Source organism: Equus caballus, chromosome 12, assembly GCF_041296265.1.
Source record: "Equus caballus isolate H_3958 breed thoroughbred chromosome 12, TB-T2T, whole genome shotgun sequence".
In the NCBI taxonomy this organism is placed as follows: domain Eukaryota; kingdom Metazoa; phylum Chordata; class Mammalia; order Perissodactyla; family Equidae; genus Equus; species Equus caballus.
The window spans coordinates 8,892,433-8,919,435 of NC_091695.1; the positions used below are offsets into that span (position 1 = coordinate 8,892,433).

At 40.6% G+C, this 27,003-nt stretch overlaps 1 protein-coding gene across 4 annotated transcripts in view; it reads left to right on the top strand.

Moving 5' to 3' along the window:
* The window catches only part of HSD17B12 (hydroxysteroid 17-beta dehydrogenase 12), a 263,951-nt gene that overhangs the window by 192,309 nt on the left and 44,639 nt on the right, over positions 1-27,003 (top strand). For all 4 annotated transcript variants that reach the window (XM_070229332.1, XM_070229333.1, XM_070229331.1 and 1 more), the window contains one exon: positions 16,489-16,596. In XM_070229332.1, the coding sequence (XP_070085433.1) occupies positions 16,489-16,596 (108 nt within the window). The remainder of the gene's footprint in view (positions 1-16,488; positions 16,597-27,003) is intronic.

Below are 27,003 nucleotides of genomic sequence, written 5' to 3' on the forward strand. Positions count from 1 at the left end.
CTTGGTTTGGGTCCCGGCTAATCCCCCCAGTGTCTGTAACAGTGCCTGACACAGAGCAGGCGCTCAGGAGATGTTTGTTGAATGAGTGAATGGAGGTCCATAGCGTCAGCTGCCTCACAGAGACTTTGGAGGCTGTGCCTTTGGCCATGATGAGACGATCCAGATGGGAATTACTTCATCAACAGAAAAAGATTCGCCACACTCAGAGTTCAGGGCCATGTTTCCAGTTCATATATACTGAGAGTTTGTCAAAAACTAATTTATGGATTAAATGTCATGATAATCCTCAGTAAAGCAAGAGTAATTCTAAAACTAGAAATTCTGTTATTTGGTTCCTCACAAAAATTTGGATCTCAATGTAAGGCTGCTGGCCTCAACTGATAAGGAAGCTGCGCGTGACACCGAGAGAGAGAGTGGCGGGAGTAAGGTGCCTTCTCCAGCGCTGCACGCCGGCCTTCCAGTCTGGTCTCTAACAGAGCTTTCTGACATTGGCAGCTACTTCACTTCCATTTCCTCGTCTTAAAATGGAGGCAGTCCTGGTCCTGTGTGCAGCATTGTTGTAAGAATTAATTGAGATAATTCACATAAAACACTGAGCATAGTATCTGGCACATGGTAAGCATTCAGAAGTTGCTATTGTGATTTTTTAGAAGAGCACTAGGAGATGAGAGAAATTGGGAGTCAGAAATGGAACAACAGAGTTCCAAATTGCAAGAGGAACGTATCAGCTCCAGTACCCAGTGTGGAGGCTGGCCTGTTGGCAGGCTGCGGTGGACAAGGGGCCGTGTGCCCAGAGTGGCCCTCAGTGATGCCTTAATAATTGCTGCCAGAGGCCACTGGCCAGGGCGGGGGGCAGAGAGAATCTGTGTTTGTATGTGTCCAAGACAGAAAGCTTAAATTCCACACTGTTAGATTCAGACGGGAGCTCCTGGAGCGCTGACCAAGGGTTAGGAACTGGCGTGTACGTTTGCAGGCCCTGAAACCTGGTTTTGTCAGGATACTCAGTGGGAAGATGCCTTTCAAGGGCAAACTTGCAGGAAACCAAGTTTATTAATAGGCTGATAAACAAAATCCAATACCCAGTTTTGGTTTTTTAAAGGAGGTGTAAGTGTGGTGCAGGCTGTAATACTTACTATAACTCCTCCTATTGGCAGATGTACAGAGGAAGGCAACTAAAGCCAGAGGCTCCCTTCGTGAGCGCGCCTTCTCTTGCCCAGAGCGTTTGAATGTTGAAGGGCATCACGGGAGGAGAGTCTGGCATCTCCATTTCCATGATTGGAGCAGCCTCGCCAGGGCTCCTAACCGTTTGCTGCCTCTGGCCAACCTCCCCAGCCTGTGCTTGGATGAACATTTCCAAGACTTGCCTCAGGGACCCTCATGTTTTCCTCCATCCGGGTCTCTCCAGCACTCCGCCCTCTTCTAATCAACACTATTTCTTTATATATCTTACTACTTGCAGCCTGGTTCTCTGTATCGTTCATGTAGGCCTGGGAGCCAATCCTGACCAAAGGAAGTATTTTTCCTTTGACAATGACAGAAGAACTACTTGCTTTCTGAAGTTAATCAACTCATTAATTCAAACTGGACGGAACTGTCAAAAGTGAAAGTCGATTCTGTTTTCTCCCCTCTATAGACACACATGCCCTTTGATCTGACTATTCCACTTAGAGAAATTTATCTTACAGAAAAACTCAGGTAACTGCACAAAGATTTATGCATAGGATGTTCAACACAGTATTGTTCATAGTAGTGAAAAATGAGTAACTGTCTACATGTCTGTCAGTGTCCCCGTTCTGTTCTCCTCTTTGAGCAGAGACAGGGCCAGCCCTCACTGAAGACAGTGAGCTAGATGGCTCCATGTTTCCAGACCAGCTTATCCACAGGCCAGTGGGAACGGAAGCTTCTGCCTCTTATTGGTCAGTGATGCCTTCCAGACCTTGATATGGACGATTAAAACTGTAGCCACGTCATTTATCACCTGGGTTGACCGTAATAGTGGGGGTAAACCAGGTGCCCAGGGTCCACAAATACTCTTGAATGCTTCGGCTTGGGATGGCTCTTTAATACGTCACTCGAATTCTTTCCATATGACTTGAAGCCTTTGTTGCCTGTGGTCCAGCCTTTCCCAAATTCTTCCCCAGACCTTTCCCCAAAGTGGACTTAACTAGACTACATGTGGCCCTGCCTTGGATTATGATTTATTTTACAGACCCTATTTGCCTATATGTGGGTTTTTTCTCTTTTGTTATAATGTCTTTGGCAGGGGGAGGGGTCCTGGAAGTGGGGGCATATGTGAGGGGGGCAGCTTTGGTTGTACCCATAACTCCTTCTGGTCACACTGCTTTTAGCTTTGGTGTTAACAGATATAAACATTCTGTAGTTTTCTATCATTATTTTTTGTTTTTTAAAATAAGGTCTTGGTGACCTATAAAAGTTCCTCTGAATTCTCTGACATTCTGTTTCTTGTCACTTGCCATGATACAATCCCCTTCTCCAATACAATGAATTCGTCCTTTGATCGGTGCCCGCTCATACTATGTTTTGAATAACTGATTAAATGAATTATGGCCTAACCATTCTAGGTAATTAAAAATGTTTATCTGTGAGTACTGACATGGAAGGCCATCTTTAGTGGAAAGAAAGCACGTTACGGAGTAGCATATTTAGAGAAGGTCTGGTCTTACTTTTGTTTTTTAACAGAAAGAACATCCACATTCCACAAATATTAAACTCAGGAACCAACTCAGTGCATGTGTAACATATATAGACAGGCATCAGAAAAGGTCAGCGAGATACAGCTGAGACCGTGCACGGTGGTTATTTCAGGGCAGTAGTTAAACCAAAATGTGTACTCTTTATTGAGGGTCATAGACTTTCTTGTGAATCCACATGATAAAAACTTATCCCTGTATTTTGAGATATACTTATCCCAGAATCTTTTGCCTATAATTTTAGAGAGTTCAGGTATTCATTAACTGCTTTGATCCAACCAATGTGTGTTGGTCTTACGGTCTAATATCAGTCTTGGTTCATCTGTTCCTAAGTACTAAGGAAACCCCTCGTTTTTTTCATCATTCTAATAATATCGATTGAGCTTGTACTACAGGACTTTGAGGCAACTCTGAGGGCAGTGAAAATGGTACTGCGTCTGTCTGCGACAGAGAAATATGTTAATATAAAAGAAGGTTTAGCTCATACTTCCTTGAACTTCTTTTTTTAAAGGCCCTTACTGTCCAGATCATTCTAAATTCTAAGAAGGCAGTTTTATTGTATATTAAGTGGGACTAACTAATGTGTTTTAAGGCCAAATTTATGATATGATAGTTACATTTTTTATGCACTCTCTCTCTGTATATATATATACTTTATAGTAAATTGGGTCCTTAAGACAATCAGTATTTGGGAACATAATTTTACTATTTGAAATTATTATAGAGGCTAATGGTAATATATATTTGTGTGTTTATGTTGTGTTCTTGGCTTAGCTATGATTGATTTTAGTCACAGAAATTCCAATTATAAAATTGTTTCTGTGGGCAAATGGGATCTACCTTTCAGTATCTGTTTGGTACACCTTCTGGAAATGCTCTGGGCCAAGTATGGAATTGCTTAGATATTGTTAGCATGAAACTCAATAAGTAACCAAGAGCTTGTTTTGCCCCTGCAAAGCTCAAATATTTATTTAGACTTTTACCTACCAACTGAAGGCCACAAATAAAGCTATCCCTTCTTAAACTAAGGCTTAAATTACAGTATTTTAGCAACCTTTAGTATGCAATATATATCAAAGATGTTTGTGTGTTCAGTATTTAGCTCTGAAGGAGAACCCCAAGGCCTGCCTATGCATCTTTGACTCCTCTATCAAAGCATCTTAGGTAGTGTCTCAGCCGACAACTAATTCCTCTGTGGGATGCTACCCGTTATGTACTTGTACTGTGCCTGCAACACTGCAAAAGTTGGTTGCTAAAGCTTTTGGTCTTCCTTGGGAACAGCAAGACCCCAATGACAATGAGCAAACTCAGCACCCAGATCTTGGTTTCTAGATACTGTTTTCTAGTAAAAGATCCAGAGCTCCTTGGAGAAATGGCTAGTTCCGGGGCTGGAGCAAGGAGAGTAGAAGATGAACTGGGAATATCTCATTGTGCCAGAAAGCAAGAAAGTGTTAAAAAAATAATGGGGACATGTCAAAAAGACACAGAAGCCAGCTTGAAGAGACTCCCACCTTTAACCAAATCTAGACAAATTGAGCATTAAAATTAAAATGATAGAAACAAATTATAATCTATTGAATAAAGTAGGAAACTATGAGCCCACACTAATAATGATAAATAAGAGCATAAATTGGCATTTTGATGAGGAATGGGGTTTTATGTAGTCTCAAAGTATCACCCCACAAAATACCAAGATACTTGTTAATTACAAAGGGAAAAATAGTAACTTTACAGTGGAGGAGCCTGGCAGATACCACCTTAATAGGAGATCTAAGTTCTTCAGTAATGGGACAATTGAAATTGGGTACCACCTAATAGGAGGCAACGAGAAACACAACTTCACTTCTGTGATATTCCCGCCAAGGATGCATAAATGTGACTCTAATAATGAGAAAACATACAAACTTAAATTGAGGGGCATTCTACAAAATAATTGGCCCGTAATCTTCAAACTGTCAAAGTCATAAAGGTCAAGAAAAGACTGAAAAACTGTTCCACAATGAATGGGGCTAAACAGACATGGCAGCTAAATGCAACGGGTGGTTCTGATTTGGATCCTTTTGTTGTAAAGGACGTTGTTGGGACGATTGGTGAAATTTGAAGAGGCTCTGAGGATTAGAAGACAGTGATGGATTAATGTTAATTTCTTGATTTTGATGTTATGTTATTTAGGAGACTGTCTTTGTAGGAAATACGTACGAAAGCAACATTCTTAAACTTGTTAGTCTTAGGACTCTCTTAGCTCTTAAAAATTATCGAGGACCCCAAGGAGCTTTTCTTTTTATGGACTGCAGCTATCAATGTTTATTGTATTAGAAATTCAAACTGAGTAATTAAAAAATTATTATTTAATTCACTAGAAATAATAATAAATCCATTGCGTGTGAACATAACGCATTTTTAAAGAAAAATAACTTATGAAACAAAACAATTCAGCGAAAGAGTGGCGTTGTTTTATGTTTTTGCAAATCTCTTTAATATTTGGCATAGCAGAAGACAGTTTTATTTGCATATCTTTCTGCATCCAGTCTGATTTGATACGTTATTTTCGTTGAGGTATAAGAAGAAAATTTGGCTTTACACAGATAGTAGTTGGGAAAGAGGAAGTGGGAATTGCCTCTTCTGGTAATTGTTGACGTTCCTCTTTAACACGACATCAAAACTCCTTAAGTGGAGGTTTCTTAAAGGTTAGTTGCAATATGGAATCTGAAATATCAGTGAATTTTTTATGCTCAGTTACGTTAAAACTCATTTTAATGTAAGGTCTGCCTCACACTGTAGGTCTTTGATCCATCATGACATGGTAGCTATTTGTTGGTCAATGGAAAATATTGGGTCCTGAGTTTCGCAGACCTTCCAAATGTTGATACAGTACAAAAAAATCCGTTATTTATTCACCCCCCCCATCTTATCAGAAAAATCTTTTCTCTCAAGTTCATGATGGTGGATACAATTTTTTTTCCAAAATTCTGATTTTCACTTAAAAGCTCCAATTTTGTCATAGACAACAAAGATTGTTGCTTGTTTTTCTCGAAGTGGCAGACTCATTTCATTCATTTTTGAGAATGAAATCTGTCTGCCAGATCTGCATAAGCGTTGCGTTTCTGTCACCTGTTCTTTCATGTAAAATGGTGCTGCATCAAAAAAGGGGCTAATTCAGTTCACGACTCAATTGCGCAAATGCTTTTCCTCAAGACAGCCATTGTATTGGTACACGGAGAAAGTGCTGTATGCCTACGTCCCATTTTGTCACACAGAACATTAAGATGTGTACTCAAGGGTAGAGATTTAATAAAATTAATGATTCCACTGCTTCATCAAGGGACATGCTTAAATGAAACTGACTTTTTTCCTTTTTACTGCAAGCATGTGAAGAATACAGTGACTTCTAATATAGTTAGATGCTGCTGCTTTGATTTGTGTGAAAGGTCTAACAGTTTTACCCATCATTGCTTTTGTGCCATCAGTGCAAATGTCAACACACTGAAGAACGCAAATGACTTCTTAGCATTTTTGACTCTCAGGGACCCTCAGGGGTCGTGGACCACACTGAGAACCACTACAGTGAAGTATTTATGAGTGATGGGTGTCTTGTTGGCAACTGAATCTAGCATGGTGCAGGAAAAGAAGTTATTGTACAGTACTTGCAACTTTTCTTTGCTTGAGATTATTTCAAAATTTAAAAAAATCCATAAATGATGACCTTTCACACGTTGAAAACTGAAATTTATGAGAATAATCATTTGTACGTTTCAGCAATATACCAGTAAGTTCTTGTGCATTAAGTGATGTAATATCACTTACTAGAGTTCTTGGCATCTAATTGATGCTCAGTAATTGATAACTATACTAGTTATTACTCTTGTATGGTTGGTACGCTGTTAACTGTGCCCCATGCATTCTGCATGGTACCTCTGGCTTCTTTAGGGCATCCTAGGGTTGGGATGATTTACGTCACGTTCTTATTCTTAGTTCTAAGAGTACAGGAGAAGGAGCCTCTACAGCAAGCACTTTGGCTGTTATTTTGGTTTATTATCTGAAAACTGTGCTCTCTTAACAATTTAAATGAAGAGGGCTATTTTTTTCTGTTGAACGGAAGGATGGTTCTATTCTTGGCAAAATGTTGTTGAACTATGTTGATCTTAAAAAGTATTAATTGCCATAAAGTAAATAACTCATTTCAATATCTGATATTTTAAGTTTTACGGTAATTTTTTCCAAAAGTTTCTGTTTTCTCTTTTTTTAAGAATTAAAAGCAACTGTTAAGCTTCCTTTTTCTAAATACCAAAGTGAGAGATCCGGATCTTGAAAAGAATACTTGTTTCCTGTGGCAAGATTTCACAAAACCAGAATGGAATCTCATAAGAACAAAGCGACAGGTTAAAATATAAAAGAGGTTACTTAAAAAAAAAAAACAGCTCAATCAGCATTTTTAGAGGAAAGGTACTGTGTGATGCTTGACTTCTAATTAATTTTGGCTATCTTTCTCTTTGGAAGAAGAAAAGAGGAATATTATGCAGGCTTACAAAAATATCTCTGCTTTCCAAGTTGATTTTTAGTTCATGGATATCCTGCATGGAAAATTGGTCAACTCTGGCCCAAATCTCCTTGGTAGTAATTTCATTTTTCATGCCAAGAAAGAAAGAGAAGTAAGCTACCTCAAGAAAAGACTTAACTTTACTAAAAAATAACAGATAAACATTTTATATGATTACAAAAGTGCTGAGACATAATCATAGGAACATTGCCTCATATGCGAAGCCATGAAAGACTGTTTCAGCTCTAAGATATGACCGTTTATTAACCAGATTTATCAAGCAAATGGATAAAACCATTGTGTCCTCTCTCTCCTTAAAGCCGTGTGTCTAATCAGTCAGAAAATCGTTCAGACTCCAACTCAGAAGTCTCTCCCAGTCGGGCTGCCTCCCATTTCCACTGCTGCCCCTCCTTCGGGCCCTGTTCTCTCATGGGACTAATGCAGCAGCTGCTACCTTCTCTCCCTGCCGCGCAGCACTTTTTATCACAGGCTCTGTGTCCTCTGCTCTGCCACTGGTATTTCCTTTCTAAAAAACAAGTGTGATCTTCTCACTTCCTATCTTAGTAGCCTCTGCTAAGTGCTCGTAACATGTAGGATGAAACGTGAACTTGTTGTAGACCCAACTTCATAGGTGTGTGACCTGTGCATTCTCCCGGGCCCCCACTCTTAGAAGGGCCCGTACTTGGTTTAATGCGCTGCTGTTGCCATCTTGAAACTCTTAATAATTTTCAAACGAGGGACCCCACATGTTTATTTTGCACTGGGCCCCGCAAATTAGGTAGCAGGTCCTGCTTGTTATTTTGGCACATACAACCTCCACCAGCTTCCTTGTGCAGAATTTTGTCTTTCCACTTCTCCCTGTGTACCACGTCCTCCATCCACAGGGATTCTTACAATATGCTGGCTGTTCCTTTTCTCCATTTTCTGCCTTTGTCTGCTTCTCCCCCTTCTCTGTGTGGCCGTTTTACTCAAGGACTCACGCCAACATCCCCTCCTATTTAAAATCCCACTCTGCAAGAATGAGTTGCTTTCTCTTTGCATGCTTTGTCCATATGTGTCAGAGCAACAGTTGGGTTCACACCTGGTTCCTTCACCATAGTAGGACCTATTTGAGCATATCTGCTATTCTCCTCTGGGTAACGTCTGACATGGGGGCACCACTCAGCTTGTGTTTCTTGAGTTTATTTAGCCAAAACATAGTGACTGAGCTCCTATAGTGTACCTGGTACTGTTGGGCTTTGAGTGTACGGTGGTGAAGAAAAATCCAAACATGCACCCTGCCCTCATAGAGCTGAGGGAGGGAGGTGCTTTGCCTGGTTGCGGATGCCTGTGCTCCTGACTAAATGAATGAGCATATGCTGAGGTTTTTGGGTCTTAGTTTAGGGTGGGACATCTTCTGCCTTCTTGACTAACGGTGGCGGTAGAATATTAGAAGTACTGGAATACCAGGGAATTTTGCATTTGGAAGCTGTCCTTGGTTCATTTTGTGACATTGAAGAGAAGGGTGGATGTCAGCACATTTGTAGGCTTCTTTCATCAAATCTGAGACACTTGCTCATGAAACAATGATACAGCTTATAAGCATAAAGAAAGAAAAATCTCCAGTTGAACTGGCATGCCATCAATTGTAAGGTACTTCGATTTTAAAGATAAAAAGCGAATAAAAATGCATCTTCGAATAGATAAAACATAATAATTCCGAGGTTAATCGTGAGTAAATTGAGTCAAAGAAATACTTGGACACAGCTAAAGGCATGGCTAAAAATAGCATATCATGACCATTGATTCCATGGATGATACAGTAATAAATAAATCACTTTTTAAAGGGGAGTTGGATGTGCATGGTCAGCTTGAAAAAGGATATGTAGCTGATGCAAAGAGGAAGGAGTTAGTGATACAGATAATACCTACAGCAGCCTGTGCTATTTAGGAAAAAGCAACTATATGTGATGCAGTCATCTTTGTGGATATTGGCAGCTAGAAGAAAAGAAAGCATTTGTGTAAGACTTTACAGTTTTCTAACATACATCCTCATGTGCTATGGCATGTAATCCTCACAAGAACTCTGAAGGGTGGGTATTCTTTCTTGTAGTTTACAAGCTAAGAAATGGAATTCCTGAAGTTAAAAGACTTGAATGAAGGGCCCTTGGCCAACAAGCGACTGAGCTGGCACTCAAGTCCAGGGCTTCTAAATGCATCCCATGATTTTTCAAACTCTGTGTCTTAGCTTGGGCTGCCATAACAAAATATAGTCAGAGTGTCTTAAACAGCAGACATTTATTTCTCACAGTTATGGATGCTGGGAAGTCCAAGATCAAGGTCTTGGCAGATTTGATTCCTGGTGAGAGCCTTCCTGGTGTGGAGACGGCTGCCTTCTTGCTGTGTCCTCACATGGCTTTCCTTGATGCACGCACATGGAGAGAGAGAGAGCTCTCTCTGTCTTCCTCGTCTTATGAGGACACGGATCCCATCACCCTCATGACCTCGTCTAAACCTAATTACCTCCCAAAGGCCCACCTCCAAAATCCATCACATCGAAGGTTAGGCCTTCGACATATGAATTTTGGGGGGACACAAATATTCAGCCCATAATACTCTGCTTCTGTATTATGAGCAACGTCATCTTGGAATCTTAAGTATAGTAATGTTAGGAATATTTTTTGCATTTTTCTCACTTCAAAAAATAAAATTTAGATGTTTTCATTGGCAGGCCTTTTTTTTCCCCCCAAGTGTAGAGAATAAATGTCCTTATTTGAAAATTTCTTCGAAGGTACCTTGTCCAAGGGCCTACCATACCTGAACCAAGTGTAGGACTCAGGGCTTTCAAAAGGATGGGACCTATTCGTGTCCCATCAATAGAGCAAATTCATATGGTAAAGATTTTTATTTATTACAGATGGTTGTTCTAGTTAAATAGGCTGTAATGAATAAAATATAATAACTTTGGCTTAAAATAAAGAAATAATTGGTTTGGGATGGAATCCTGAAGATGCTGCGATGAGTTTTTGATTTGACTGAAAGTGAGTCTCTTTATATGACATTAAAATGACCATGAATATGTTTTCAAGGGCAATGTGGAAAAGAAGTCACCATTATGTGTGTAACGTCTCTGATGATTATAATTAAATGGGCCTTTGTAAAAAGTGGAGTCGGAGGAATGATTCCCTTCCAGGGCACAATCACCTTTTCTCCAGAGCCACCACGTAAGGGAGGCTTTCTCTGTGGGGAGATGTCTTACCCCGGAGGCTGGGGGTGGAGGGAGATGGTAAGACCTGGAGGGAAAAAAGAAAACAGGAAAAGGAGGGAAGTTAAGTGGAGAGAATTTGGTTAGCAGAGTTTGTTCTTTGTTTTCCCCTTAATTAAGACTGTACTTTTTTTATCTCTAAATATTGTATAACATTTTATGTGAAAATGGAGAGGTTTTTCAAAATATGCAATATGTTTTTATAGTCAAAAATTGAGTTTCATGAATTTAGATTTAAGAAGCTAAAATTGGTAAACAGTGAATATAGTACTGTTTCCCCTAGAGTCCCTCCGCTCCCCCTAATTATCTTTTTCAGGGCTGGGGATAGGGAGAGTGGTCCGGACTAAAATGCCTTCAACCTTCATCTCTGTGCCCGTGAGTTAAGCTCCTGGAGTACTCATTCATGAGACTGGATAGTTTCTAAGGTTTCTGATAACTCTAAAATGTTTCTATGAGAATGATAGTCCAACCCATGTAGGCCAGATGGAAGAACTGAGTTGTTTCTCAATTTATCTTACACTTTAAAATGCCGTATAGTAAGTACCTTATGTTATTATGTCTCATGTAGACATCTCTGACCAGCATGTAGTTTTGTTTCTATAAGGAAGAGTTCAAGAAGTATTGAGAAGATGATTTTAATAAATCAGCTGTGTCAGCCTAGATGTATTTTCTCACTCAACAAACATTTGAGCGACCCCTGCTGTATGCAAGGCGTTGTGCTAGGCGCTGGGAATACAGAGATGACAAAGGTGGGTCCATGTTCGTTGGGACATGCAGGCTCTTTGCATAATATCTTACGGTAGGTGTACTTCATAGGGCTGTATGGCAGGTCTCTAGGGACACAGCTGAGAGAGTAAGTGGCTTTACGCTGGAGGAGATGGCAATCAGGAAAAGTCAGTCCGCAGAGGTGGTGACACAACTTGAATCTTAAATGATGAAATTTATAATATGGAAAAGATGGGGGAAGATGAGTGTAACAGGAATTTCACAATGAATAGTACCTAGAACTTCGGGGGGAAGACAGATTGTGTCTTTGCAGCAGATGTAGGCACAAAGGAGAATCAATATATTTTTGATTTTTATTAATAGAAAAATTGTAAATATTCCATGAGTCTGTATAGATTAGATTTCTTTCCTAGCATTCTCAAACCTAATGTCCTAGCCACCTGGGGGAAAAACAAAGAAAGTCTTTTTAAGACCTATAAAATTATTTTTAGAGAAAGATTTAAATTTAAGAGATATCAATTTGTTGAGCAAAATGAAAATAATGATGGCCAGGCCTAGAAGTATGTTAAACATAAGGTTATTCTGAATATGTTCATGACCTTTCTAGGTCTGAACCTAAAAATGCGTTGGTTTTAATATTAAGAGGTGTTTTGGCAGCATCTTGAGACTACTTACGAGTGCACTTCCTTCTCCGTCAATTCTGGACTTGACCTTGAACTAATTCAGGATCCTCTGAGTACAAAATGGCAATGTGACTGTAGAACTGGGGCACCCATACTCAGAGGTGATAGAATGGCTTGAGGCAGTGAAGACATTCATTATTATATAGCTCGATAGTTATAAATAGCACTTGCTTTCTATTATTCCACAGTTGTGGTTATGTGGTTTTCAGTGGAATAGTAGGTAAAAAGGGAGTGAATGAGTGGTATCAGCGCAGCCATTTCTTTGCTTCATTCCCCACTTTTTAAGCCAGAGCTGATTTTCTGCCTCCACGTGTAGTGAGTTGTCTGCCTTGAACAGCTCAGATCAATCATCAGAGCTTTTCGCTGCTTAGTTTTTGGTCTTAGCCACGAGGCTGAGAGACCAAGACCATCTCAGAATTATTTCAATGCTAAAAAGGGGGTGGGGGCATGATTATATTTGGCCACAACTGTAAGGAGCAAGATGCCAGCCTATACAGTTTCAAATACGAAATGGTTTCAGTCAGTAGGAATCATCAACAGTATTGAGTATCTTTGCATAATGGTGCGTAGTAACTCTAATAATGGGATTCTTGAGTTCTTTAGTAATTTACAACCGGAAGATTTTACTGTGAGGTATTGAATAAATGGAGAGCCTGGAGGGAATGCCACATTGTCATTCTTCATAAATTTAATTGAAATGTTTTATGCAACTCCAGTAAAAACTGACAGTAAACAAGTAAGGATAACCATAAACTTCTGAAAGGGAGGAACCATAAAAGAGGCTTGCACTACTAGAAATATTAAAACTAGAATAATTAAAACTAGGGCATTAGGAAAGAACAGAAAAATAGCATGATAGACTAGAATTTTGGAATCAGAACCTGGTAGGTACAAGCTGTCCAATGGCTTTATACTCCATCGTCAATCAGTCATTGGGTGTAGACGTCCTGGGAAGGGCATGATCTCGGTCCAGGCAACTCTGTGAAGCTGACGCAATCCCCAAAGGGGCTGACACCTGAGAGCTTTCTGCTGATTACACTCCCAGCAGCTGGGGCAACCAGAATTTCCCTGGTGGGGCAATTGAGTGGCTCATGTCTTTCCATTGCAAGCTCCAAATTCAGTTATCTTTATCCCGCACACCTGTAGGGTATTGATTTTAACTTATTACAGCTCCTGCCCTGGGGGAAAGACTTGGGCCTTTGTGGTGGGCGAGAATCAGAGTTCTCAGAAGAAGGCCCTCTCCAAAAGCTTAGGTAAAGTTCTTCTTCCGCCACAGTGTGCTGTTGCCAAGTTGTGCGCTGATGGTCTTATGAGGAGCCTTGGGTTGGGGAGATAGTGAAGATGGAAATGAAGGTTGTATTATGTGTTTGTGGGACTCACTTATGTTCCAGGTGCTTAATGCATCCTTGTGCTGATGTTTAAAATGAGAGGATTCCTGTTCATCTGTGTTGGCGTCCATTGGCAGGGTCAGATGAGGCTATGGGAAGGGGACGATGCCTAGATTTACTTCCCCCATTCCTAGGAAGCCAGCCACCTCCCACCTCAGCCTTGTAGAACACCCGTCATAGTTCTCTTCTGACTGCCTGGGCCCAGAAGGAAGCGTCTCCTGTCCTATTCTTACATATGTGCTGCTCTTTTTGACTCATACTCTTGGTGGAGCTGGGGGAGCAGTTCCTGGAATCCTCAAAGCCCATCCGTGGGGTCTGGTCAGAGTGTGCATATCCATAGCCCTGGGAAAGGAAATGTGAAGGGAGCCTGCTGGACTCTCCTGGGGAAGTTTCCGCACTCTATAGAAGGGACATAGAATGGGGACGCCCCATGTCTGCCTCTGAACATTGCCATCTGCATGGGACGCGCGGACTGGCGATGGCCCTCTTGAAACCAGGAGGGGAGCAAGCCTAAGGGAATAAGGGAGGAGGGAGCAAAGACCCCAGATCCTTTGTGACGTTGCTGAACCACTAAACGAAACAGACCCAAGTCCTTGTCTTTACAAAGCTTGATTCTAGGACGGGCAGACAGCAACGCACACAGGCACTATTAAAATACGTAGTAAATTGGAGGGTGGTCAGTGCGACAGAATGAAATCAAACGGGGAGAGGCAGGAAGCGCTAGGAAGGAGTGTCGCATTTTTGAAGGGTGGTCAAGGAAGGCTTCTCTGAGAACGTGACGTTTTCTCAAAGACCCAGCAGACAAGGAATGCGGAGGAGCATTTGAGGCAGAGGGAACAGAAAGCATAAAAGCCCTGAGTGTCTTTGGAGAACGTTCTGCCCAGGGCCTCTGTGGCTAGAGCCGGGGAGCAAGGAGGAGAGTAAGTGGGTGGAGATGAGCTCAGAGAAGTCCTGGGGCTGTTCCTGAAGACTTCGGCTCTTACTCTGAGATGGAACTCTCTGGAGGTTTGTGAGGAGGGGAGTGACCTATGCTAAAAAAGAAAAAGCTCACTAAGAGGCAGTGAAGAAGAGCTAAGAGGAAGAAAGCGGTGTTAACTGGACTAGAACTTGATTCAAGGTAATCCAGGTATAAGTCCAAATTGTTAACTATCTGGAAAAACTTGCACCAGAAGCCATTTTACGTATCCTAATGCGAATACAAAGAAAGAGCTTACTTGAGGGTTGTTAATTAAACATTCTTTCCAAAAGGGTCACTGAATATTTTTTTTAGCAGCATATCTCTACAAGGCTCTACAATCTAAGTACATTCGCCAAATCCTGTGAGATTTAAAAGAGTGAATTTGATTCAGGGGGTGTGAGGTAGCTTTTATTGCTAGAGAGAAATTTTCCTAAATGTCAGTATAAAGTGTTCGTGTGGAAACATCCTTTGCTTTTCTCAAAATAAATAGATAAATTTATCCCTGAATAAAGTCACATTTACTAAAAGGTGCCGTTCAGCCTTTGTTTTTGGCGTTTTTTCTTGTGAATCTGGGGCTCTGGTAAAGGTGGTGGTCTTTCCTCGCTGCTGGTGAATTCTGTGAACCTTTCTAGGAAGGCTTGTGGCTCCAGCTACTGGGAAGGACAGTGCTGTGTTTGGTCTCTCTGTTACATGAACACATATAATAACTCATTTATATTGGAATAGTAAGTACACCTTTGATGCCAGATAAGGCATTTTCCCGGCCAATTATTATCCTCTCTAGTTTATTCATGGATTCCTATTTAGGGTCAATACTTTTCATTGAGTCTAACTAAGAATCAAATCTCTTGTGAACCAGCCTTTTAGTTTTAGACGTAAATCCTTTTAGATCAAGAACTGAAACCTCCTGTGTGAATTAAGTGTCCATACTGTGCCGTGAGCCGACACTGACTTCAAATGAAGGCAAATTTAATTTCGGAAGCTGGATTTTTAAATTAATTCTTTTGAATTCTCGTCAAGTTCCAAAGAATAAGCATTCTTAGCCTCCTGAACTTCACTAAGTGAAGTGAGAGTGGGGTTAGTGGAGGGGAGCAGGGGAGATGAACATTACGGAGTAAGCCGGTTGATGTCACTTGAGCCTCACGCCCTAAGTTGAGTAGTATTACCTTCATTTTCGCAAGAGGATGCTGAGGCTCGAAGAGGAGGTGGAACTTGTTCAAAGCCGTTTAGCAAATAAATGTGGAAATGAAATTGGTACCCATATCTGGGTGACCTCCAAGTCTTTGCCATCTTCTCAAAGGGACTCGCTCGTGAAGGCAGAAGTAAACATTATACGTGGCCTCCAATGAGGTCTCATTTCTGAATCTGTTATCTCTGTTAGGTCTCTTTGGACCTTAATGGTGCTGTGCAAAGTAAAACGCTGAGGACTTTCTTGTGTCACTTTGTAGCTCTATTACTGTGCCTTTTGTGTGGATTTTTAAATGTAGTGACTATTAACTATTAACCAGCTCTTAAATTCCGTTACGATCATATTCATTTTTATTTCCATTTTGGTAACATGGACTTTTTGTTTTAACATATCACTCTTTAAAATATTTTGCAGCATAAAGACTTCTTCCTGAAATTATGAAGCATCAATTTGCAATTAAAATCACAAAACCAGTGACATTTAAAGAGTATATAACATTATGGTGTGACTCATGTTTTATTATTTGTACCTAAGAGTCTAAAAAGTAGTCATTATTGACTTATGGAAGGAGAACTGATTAAGGAACATTGAGCCAGCTCTGTGATAACATTGGGTTTTTTTTAAAGATTTTTATTTTTTCCTTTTTCTCCCCAAAGCCCCCCGGTACATAGTTGTGTATTCTTCGTTGTGGGTCCTTCTAGTTGTGGCATGTGGGACGCTGCCTCAGCGTGGTTTGATGAGCGGTGCCATGTCCGCGCCCAGGATTCGAACCAACGAAACACTGGGCCGCCTGCAGCAGAGCGCGTGAACTTAACCACTCAGCCACGGGGCCAGCCCCCATAACATTGGGATTTTTATTACAGAACTGTTGTGTTGACCCTATGTCATCTCTTAGATGGTCTCGGGATTGCTTAAAATTATCCTGGTCTAAATTTCATGTCAAATTGAGAGCAAAAAAAAGAGTTTGAAAGAGTAATGTCATCAAATGCTTTAATCTGAATTGCGCTGTATTAATTTTCCCTCTCTCTCTCCATTTGTGTTTTCTTTCCTAGGAGAAAAATTCAAAGTGGAGACAAGGACCATTGCTGTTGACTTTGCTTCGGGAGACATTTATGACAAAATTGAAACAGACTTGGCAGGGCTTAACATTGGTGTTTTGGGTTTGTATCTTTGCCACCTTCGTAGATTCTTCCTGTGTTTATTATTTGACTTTACTACATGTTTTCTTTTTGGATCTTAGGTGTTCAGTTGGTAAAATGGCTAGTGACAAGAAAATTATCTTGTTAATACAGTTGAGCATTGGATGGTATGAATCTATATTTGCTTGGATCTTTGTGTTTTTAGTTACATTTTAATAAGCATTCTACAATTTTGGTTGGTTTTCTTGCCTGCGTTATTTCCAGTCTCTCGTTTTCTTTGTATATATTTAGATACAGTTATATCACAATGATCCTTTAAGATGGGTGATGCCAACCTGTTTTTACAGTTGAGGAAATGAAGGCTTAGAAAAGTTTTTGTTTTGTTCATTATCACTCCACCCCAGCCCAGGAGCCTTTTTAGACATTATTTTTCCCTAGTCTTCCTTCCTATGAAATTTTAATACCACAGATACACTGTATGTCTGTTTATGTACTGTATGTCTGTCTGTGCTTTGTACATGAAAAGAATAAGATCTCTCACTCCCCACCCCTGAACCAACTTTTGTCCCCTTGGGGGAGATGTCACCCCAGTTGAGAAGGTGTGGCTTGAGAGATGAGTGACTTGCCTAAGCTCCCATAAAGACCTCATGGTGAAGCTGGGAGTCAGCCCTCTTTTTCTCCCAAGCTCACTAGTCCTTTTGTTACACCTCAGCTACCTCACTCTTGTTACCCAAAACTGATGCTTTTGCTGAGATATGGAAGTATTGAACCTTGTTATGGGAAAGACTCACCAGATTTGAAGGGAAAAAGATGGGCTTTGGAAAGTTACCTACCATTCTTTGACTCATTTCTAGAAAGAGACAGGGCATCTAGTTCAGAAAAACTTCGCTTCATCACTAAATCTCTTTATCCATCTGCCTAAATTGGTGTGCACCTGGTAATTGCCGTTGTTTCCTTTACTGGGCTATAAAAGGAGGAAAAAATGAAGAGAAAATACTTAAAAAAAAAAGTTTCCTAACATTCCTTTAGTCAAGACTCCCTTCCTCATAGTGTAAAAGAATGGTGTTTTGTATAATTTCTAGATAAGGCAATTGAAAAAAAAAAAACAGTTGAACATGTTGAGACCTACACAGGGCCCTCAGACGTTGGGGTAACCCGGGCTTCGACAGGCCGTCTTCTTGAGCTCCTGCCTGGTCCATCTCACATCACCATGTCCCACCTACCCACATTGCAACTCCCCGCTTAGAGGAGAGCCGGTAGCAAAAGATGGATGGACACACAGGGCTAGGGTTTGCCTTTGTGTCTACCTGTTCTCTAATGTGTATATTGCAAGTTCCTCCTTCCTTAGCCTACACCTGGAATCCCTAAACATCAGTCACATCTGTGAAACTCTTGACTTTGTTAAACTTCCAGCTCAGTAGCAGTTATAACTTACTACTTAGGATAGACACTGCCATAGTCCATCCTGGCCCCTTTCAAACTAGTCGCGGACTAGGAAACGAGGGCTGATTTAGGCAAGGAGGTGAATCGAGGATCCCTAATGAGAGGAGACTTGGGGGAAGGTCGTAGTGCTTACCTTGAACGTGTGTTCTTGGAGAATAACTTTCTTTCAGAAAAAGTTCAGTTAATCACAGTTGTTCTTAGCTTTGCATAAATTTTAGCTGCTTTTCACGGTAGCTTTGGAACTGTCGATACTCTGGGCCTATGCCACTGAAGATGGAAAATGTCAGGTTGCTGCAGAGCTGGGGGTTATAAAAGATACTCTCCAGCTGTTCCCTCCTGACCCGGTGTGTAGAAAGTCGACAGTGTGAATTTAGGCATGACAAATAGACCTGTGAAGGGTGAGAGGACAGGGCACATGGTCCCCAAGCATGTTTCCCCCACTTCTAGAATCCTAAGACTGTGTCAATCTGAAAGCACTGATATTTAACAGAAGGACTGATATTTTCCTAGGCCTCATATGTTAATGGACCCATTGTTTTTGTAGTCCAGCTTTTTAATAAATTGCAACCTTCATCCCTTCATCAATCAATAAACTGGAGATACAACAATGAACAGAAAGCACCGTACTTGATGTCGTATGATGTTCTAATAGAACTATGTTTGTTTGACGCTGTCTTTCCTATCTGTAGCTTAAGTGTTAAGAAGGGAAGGGTGGGGCGTAAAAGGGAAACGGAGTTGACCTGGGGAGAAAGAGTGATGACTTGGCCTAGCCAGGGGGTAGGAAAAGGGAGGATTCCAGAAATGTTTAGGAGGTAGACGAAGCAAGACTTTGTGAGAGATTGCAAGTGGACGAAGGAGAAGAGAGAACTCAGGGATGACTTTCAGGTTCCTGGCTTGAGCATCTGTGTCAATAAGGACCGTTTACTAAAATGGGGCATCCTCGAGGCGGAGCCATTTTGGGAATGAGGATCATTTCAGTTTGGGCTTCCTCTGGGATGTCCACGTGGGGTTGTAAGTTGATGGTTGCATATGTGGATCTCGGTTTCACTAGAGCTCTGAACTAGAGTTAGTGTTGGGCAGTAAGTTGTCTATGAGTAGTAATCTCATTGAAGCAGTAAGACTGGAGGTCATCCTAGGGGAGCGTAGAGAATGCAAAGAGAAAACTGAGGGCAGAGCTCTTTTGTCAACAAAGGCTGCCTGGAATGTATGAAAGATGGGTGATTTTTTGCACAAGTTCAGCACTGCCCAGTAGAAGCATAGTGCCAGCCACATATGTAATTTTAACTTTTCTAATAGCCACATTTTTAAAATGTAACAGTTATTTTTAATAATGTATTTTATTTTAACACACTGTATCCACAATATTATCACTTTATCATGTCATCCATGTAAAACATTATTGAAATGTTTTGCACCCTTTTTCTCATACTAAGCCCTCAAGTCTAGTGTGTATTTCACATTTACAACGTGTCTCATTTCAGACTAGCTACATTTTAAGCGTTCAATAGCCACATTGCCTAGTGACAGACATCTAGCTCCAGTTTATCTTGCCTGTCTCTCATCGTTCGTTTGTGTAGGAGAGCCATAAATATAATTTCTAGATTTTTCTCATGCTTTGACATGGTTTTCAGCCAGACGCAATTTTGCAATGTCTGGCAATGTCCAGAGACATTTCTGGTTGTCACTAATTGAGTGGGGAGGAGACGGAAGTTCTATTGGTCCCTAGTGGGTAAAGGTCAGGGATGCTGCTAAACATCCTGCAATGCACAGGACAGACTCCCATAGCAAAGAATTATCAGCCTAAAACCTCACAGTGCCGAGGTTGGGGAACCCTGCTTTACAGTGATACTGTAATTAACCAGTTCTGATTGAATACTTATGAGACAGACGTGCACACATACAACTTTATTTTTGATTTCTAGTTGGTCACAGATCAATAATAAAAATAATGATGGCTAATGTTTCGAAATTATTTGAAGTTTATAGCAGCGCTTTCACACCCATTATCTCATTAACTGGCTATACATTTAGTTTTCTTCCCACTCTACCACAACTGTCTCCTTAATCATAAGCTTTGTATAATTATTATCAACAGTTATTAGCAGAATCTTATGTTGCATTGTAATTTTAATTTGTCAAGATTTTTCAGGGAACTATTAAAACACCTTTATGAGCTAAATTTTATCTAATTGCTAAGCCATATTCAACTCCATCTTATAGTTCCTTCTCCAGAGTGGGTATAAACCTCCAGAATTGATGGGGATTCTGATGTGTGTGTTTTCTTTTTCTTACGATTCCCTGGATCTGTAGCCCCTTCACTTTCTTCCTTCCCTCTCTGCTCCTCATCCAGATCGCACATAGCCACCTCTGTCCAGTAAGGGGGAAATAATCCTATTTATTCTCTTCCCACCTCTGCTGAATACCAGTCTCGCTTTTATAACATTTCCTAAAGTAATAAACATATAGATTGATTTCTAGTAAGATGTAGCAATCCATTATTAAGTCATAGGAAGAAATTTTTTTCTTGCGAGAATTAGTGAAACCAGTAATGATAAAAAGAAAAATAAATCACCAAGGTACACCCCCTTTGGATAGCATTAACCACCAATGTATAGTCAATGCTTAATAAAGAAAGTTAATATTTTCAGAATTACAAAGGAAAATGCTAAAGCCCTTTGTCATGAAAGAAACATTAAGTTTTCAATAAGATAAGTGGAAAGAAAACAGCCATGAATTGTGTGAATTTATACGCATTATTACGCATTTATAAATGCGTAAGGTTGGGAAGTTGGATGCTTAACTGTTATGTAAAATAAGTAAGCATCTGCTGTCTTCTCTTAGGCAAATGCCAAGAAACACAGATTTGAGAAAACTTTAAAAACTTCAACTATTTAGAGAAAATGACATGAGGACTGCTTTGAGTAAGCAAACAATTGGTTAACAACATGTGATTGCTGTAATGCTTACTTGACTCTTCAAGAGAGATTCTCAGGTGGGCTCCAAATGGGTTTGGAGGACTTTGCACAACACGTGGCAGGAGGCGTAATTTACAAGGCCAAAGGAGGAACCGTGCATTTGAAATACGCCACAGACAGCAGTTGTTTCAAATGCCGCTAGTACGACTTCTTTAACTTTTAAAAAATGACATCCTTTACTCTAGGAAAAAAAACCAGAGAAGTCCTCCTCGAAGAATATAGCTACTTACTTTGTGATTCATTAACAAAAAATCAACATAGCTTTATTCAAGCTTTTAATGCATCCTGGAGAAGAATTTTCCCACGACAAACGCTGTCAGTCTTCTCCACCTGTACTGTCGTGATGTGTTGAGTTGCAGAATCAAGTGAATCGTTGGTACAGCATGACCTGTGATGCCGTGCTGGCTTTGTGTATTCAGGGCTAGTTATCTATCATCAACTTTTTTTATTTGTACACAGTGCCCGTAGTTTTATTGAGGTTCATTTTAATAACAACAATATGTTTGGATAATAAAAGTCAGTTGATTGCAAAGAATCATTGATTGCAAAAGCTAGAATAGGCCTTCTTATTTTCTTTCCTTCCTATGCCCTTTATAAGTGAATACTTGCTCCATTAAGAATATAATTGGTGGGTTATTTTTTAATTACTATCCTTCCCTTCTCCTCAGCTGAATGTAAAAATATCTTTTGGTTATCCTTGCCCATGCAACCTTGTGGATTATGGAAAATACTCGGCAGGTGCTTGTGTTCCATTTTTCTCCCTAAAACCTAGTATTTCCCAGAATGTTCTGGGATGGAGAATAGTTGAATGTTGGGAATATGTATCTTAAGAGATAGTTTGAGCAGAGATGAATAGTTAAGATCAGTCAACTATCTCTGTTTGTGCTTAAGTTTTCAAGCTTCTTAACAAAAGACCCAAGAGCATTATTAACTACTTGGGGGAAAGGGCCAGGTACCTTGCAAATGGCAGACTCCCAGGTAATTAGTTGGGTTGGGATCCAGAGATGGCTTCTTTGTAGTTCCGTCCCCAGAGTACCAGAGGAAGAGGAAATGGATGTAGGCCTCAGAGAGGGAGCCACAGGACTGCAGGAACTAGGCTGTGGAACACTTCTCTAGCATCCCTGGGAAGGAAGGAAACCTGAGCACACCGGGAAGTTACGCGGCTTCCTAGCCTCAGCTGACGAAGGAAGTTACGAGTGGAAGAGTCTGCTTCTTCTTTAGAGGGTTTAGAAATAGATAAAACTACAGATTATCTTTTTGCTATTCTCAGGAACTTTAACTAGAAATTCGTTTTAAATTGCCTTCTTTTGAAATGTAAATATCTCTGCAAAGGCCAATGACATCTTGATTTCCAATTTAGGGGATTAGCACATTCAGTTTATTACCTGTCCCCTTGCTGGATCAGCCCCGCTGAGGAAATGGCTATTTTAGTTAGTGAGAGACATGGAGACATCTCTTGGAAATGGAGAGGGAGAGGCTTAGAGAGGAAACTATAGGGGTAGGTTGGTCGTCTGAGGGGTGCGGAGAGGGGAGGAAGATTAGAAGGGCAAGATAAAGTTAGCTGAGAGAACATCAAAGATAAACTCATATGTTTGGAAATACTCCCCTCCTGTTTTTTTCTGTAGCCCAGGTATAAAATGACTCAGGCCCAAGAAAGGGCAGAGGCTCTCAGCCTAGGTACACGGGAAAGGATTGCAGGAGCATGATAGGTGATATTTTGTGGAGAGGGTAGAATTTCCCTGTTATACCAGGAGTTGATTTTAGGACACTTCCAAAACTTCCCTTTCATAATGCAATCAAATGCTGTCCCTAACCACCGGGAGTTAGTGTAGACTTTACAAGCTCAAGGGCATAGTCCCCAACAAGACTGCCCTCATTTCAGATACCACATGCAAGTTTGGGGGTCCCCAGGCTGCCTGGACTTCTGACCAACTGGCTACAAATTCGGGGGTTCCCATGACCCCTTCAGGTTTGATCATTGGCTAGAACATGTTACAGAATTAGGAAAGCACTATTACAATCTTAGTTTGAAAGATACAGATCAAGACCAGCCACATGAGGAGACACATAGGGCAACGTCTGAGAGGGTTCTGAACACACAGCTTCTGTACCCTCCCCTTGTGGAGTCAGGACTCATTACCTTCCCCGCACATCTGTGTGTTCACCAGCCAGGAAGCTCCACTGGGCTTCAGTGCCCAGAGTTTCTATTGGGGTTTCATTATGCAGGCATGATTAATTGGATCATTGGCCATATGATTGAATTCAATTTCCAGTCCCCGTTCATTCCTTTTTTAGAGATTGGGCTGGCTCAAAGCCCCAGTGCTTTAGTCACAGAGTTGCTCCCTCTGTTGACCAACTCCCATTCTTTTTTTTTTTTTGAGGAAAATTTTCCCTGAGCTAACATCTGCCGCCAATCCTCATCTTTTTGCTGAGGAAGACTGGCCCTGAGCTAACATCCATGCCTATCTTCTTGTACTTTATACATGGGACGCCTGCCATGGCATGGCTTGACAAGTGGTGCGTAGGTCTGCCCCCCAGATCTGAACTGGCGAACCCTGGGCCACCGAAGCAGAATGTTCGAACTTAACTGCTGTGCCACCGGGCTGGCTCTAACCAACTCCCATTCTGATTCATCTCATTAGCATGCTAATAAGTCTTATTGACTCCTCAACAAACCTCTAAGGTAGACGTTACTATTTCTATGCCCATTTTACAGGCAAGAAACAGACCTACAGAGGTTAAATACATTGTCCAGGAAGTATACAATTAGTAATTAGCAACTTCCGGATTCTGACTTGAGCAACTGGGTGCTGCTTCCCTAAGACAGGAAACCCTGAGTCAGGAGCAAATTCTGTAGAGAAAAATGTTGATTCACTTTGGGATGTATTAAACTTGAGAGGGCTTTGAGAAATCCAAGTGGAGATTCAAGTAGACAGTTGGACCTCTGGCATCACTGCCGTCTTCTGTGTTGAATGAGGCAGCAGCCTGATGTAGCCGATCATGGCAAGCAGAATAGGTTCATGGAATTATTTTCTTTGGTCATACTAGGAGGCTTACCAGGAACGTGATCAGACATGGGATAGTGCCTTAACACATCCATTAGGTGTGTTAAATGAGATTGGATTTCTAAATTGAAAATAAGACTTAGAATTCAAATGTGTTTCCTTTTACTCTGAAACCACTAATGGTATTAATTAAAGCAGAACCTTTAACTTAAAACTAGGTAATTAGCTGTGATTTCAGAAATGTAAATAGAACCATAATTCATGAAATTGATAAATCTTCCTCCTGTTAGCTCAGATTTACCTACCTACCTCATGTCATCCTTCTTTCCTCATGCCCTCTTCCAAGTTTACGTATGGCAAATCTTCCCTCATTTTGTAATGAGGAATCACGTACCAGTTTATAATTAAACAGTGGAAATGCAATGTTCTGTTGTGTCGCTTCTGACTCAGTCTTAATTTTTCAATTTCTGATTAAAGGCACTGCAAATTTAAAGCCTTGTGCACTCTCTTTTATTTAGAAATTGCTACTCACAAGTGTATGAAAACTGTAAAGTTTGCGAAATGTTTTACATGGTGTTCCAAATATCATCTGTCAGGGTAGGAACATGTGCTAGCCACAGCAATATGTTAAATAAGGCAAAAGAGGAATCCTCTTTGCATCACTTTCCAAACTCTCTGTAGACTGTAATGCTGGATCTTCTTGAATGAAATAAAGAGGGTAGAGGAGCAATTAGGATAAATTTGATCAGTATAAACAGTTCTTCTGGCTAACTGTTGCCCAGAGCTCTCCTTCAAGAGGATCGCTCCACTTTGACGGGGGTCGTATATGATAAAAGCAGAGACCTTGTCTGTCCTGCCACAGCCCCAGCAGCTAGAATAGTGTTGGTTACAAAATAGCAGTTGGGTAAATACTTGTTGAATAAATGACCAGCCAATGATGAAGACTCTTCCTCCTCCGCTTATTTAACATACTAATATGTCCCAGGCATTGGGTTAAAGAGTTTCTGCACATTATCTCATTTAATTCTTAAGTTATTATTCCTGATTTATACACGATGGCAACGAGGAAGCCCAGACTTAGTGGGGTGAAATCACGTGCCTCTTGCTAGGCTCTGGTAGTAGCAGAGCCAGGATTGAAACCTGGGTCTATTGGACTCGGAGAAACATACCCTTTCCGTTCAACAACTTCAGACAGAAGAGATTTCCCCCACTTTGGGTATTACTTAAGTCTACATTTTAAAAATTCAATTTGTTTTCAAATACAATGAGGTGGCAGCATTTTTTCTAATCCATTTTTGTTAATGAACTCTAGTAAGCTTTCTTTTTCTCTAGTCTTTGAAGACTTGAACTGGATTCGTGCATATAATTACAAGTGTGGCTGAAATGCAACCTGAACATTTTCTGCTTTGATTTGATGAGAAGGAAATAGAGAATACTCTGCATTATTTGATGTATATTAGGAAGCCCAACCATTAGGCAATGTATCTTTAAACCACCTTAATTTCGTAAGTCCCCAATGAATCTGGAAAAGGCAGCAGGTTGAAGATGACCTGTGTGTGGCTGCCGTGTCTGTTATTATTGTGTTTGTTCAAATGGATTTTTATTTTCTAATTTATTTATTTTCTAATTTATTGTTGTTTGCTCCTCCCTCCTACCCAACCCAGATACCAAATATCTAATTTTCTAATGATATCATTATGTCTATGGCAGCTGGTTTTGATAAAGGATTCCAAGTCCAGTAAGGCCAGAAGCAGCACATGCATTTAGAAGAAACAGAAATCTTGTATATATTCTTTTTCCTTTTTTTAGGTATGACATGTGGAAATGATTTTTAGACAGCAATATGATATAATTTAGAACATGTATATAACATTCAGAATTACTCCGTGGATTTTCTGAGTCTTTAAAATAAAATACTTATCAGTATGGGTGTTTTCGAAAGTTCTGGAGGGGACATGGAGAGCATTGCTGAGCACGGCGCCCGGACAGGCCTTCCCTGCCGTCATTCTCTCTGTTAGGATCGCTCTTCTGTAGCCACCTCCTTCTCTGTCCATTTACCTTGTCCTTGTTCATGGTCTGTCTTCACCTCTGTTCTCTGTCTGCCTCATCTGTTCCCTTGAGCTCTTCCCAGTCTTGGAACTCCAATGAGAAACTGGAGGGAAAGATTTTTCATCCGTTTAGTGTCTTGTGATGATTACTGGGGCAGTGGTTGGAATTCTGAGATTACACGGACATCTTCATTTTTGAAAGACGCTGTGTCTTTTACACGAGTTAAAAGGGTTTTGTGGGTCACTGAATAAAAATTTTTAAATCTATCTCTGGTGCCTCACTTGAAGAATTTAAAAAGCCTCACTAATGAACAGATATTTAATGCTAATTTAAAATGCTCCCATTCAGAAGGGATTTTCAACTCTGAATAATATTGGGACAACTTATTGTATTGTTTAGTTTTTGGTGAGTCCTATAACGAATCCTGTCATATTTAAAGATGGCATTGCACGCACCCATTCTTAATACGATTAAATTATAAATGGAAGTATTTCCATCCTTCACTCCTACTCAAAGCCTGTTTTCTTCTTTTTCCAGTTCCCTGAAAGCTTTCAGCCTGCTGTTTGATTATTGCTGCCACCTACTGTCTGAAAATAAAATTGCAGTGGGCTTGCCTTTTGCAAAAGATTCCCGCTAGAGTGCAGTTTATGGAAAGAACTATTTGAGAGCAACAGTTGTTTTTCTCTGTGCTCTGAAACAATAGCGCTCTGAAGTGCGCACCTGTTGTGGAGAGATTTTGAGTGGCATATATTCCACAAGCAAAAGGTGCAGCTAAGAAAACGGAAAGGGGTTTAATCTCTAGTATAGGACAAACTGCCAGCATGACCTTGGCACGTCCCTCCCCTCATAAAACTGGGCTCAATACTCTGAGAGATCTATTCCAGCTTCCACCTTTCTTTTTCCTGTGTGTACTTTTGGTTATAAAAGCGTAGCCCTCATCCATGATACTCTTTATT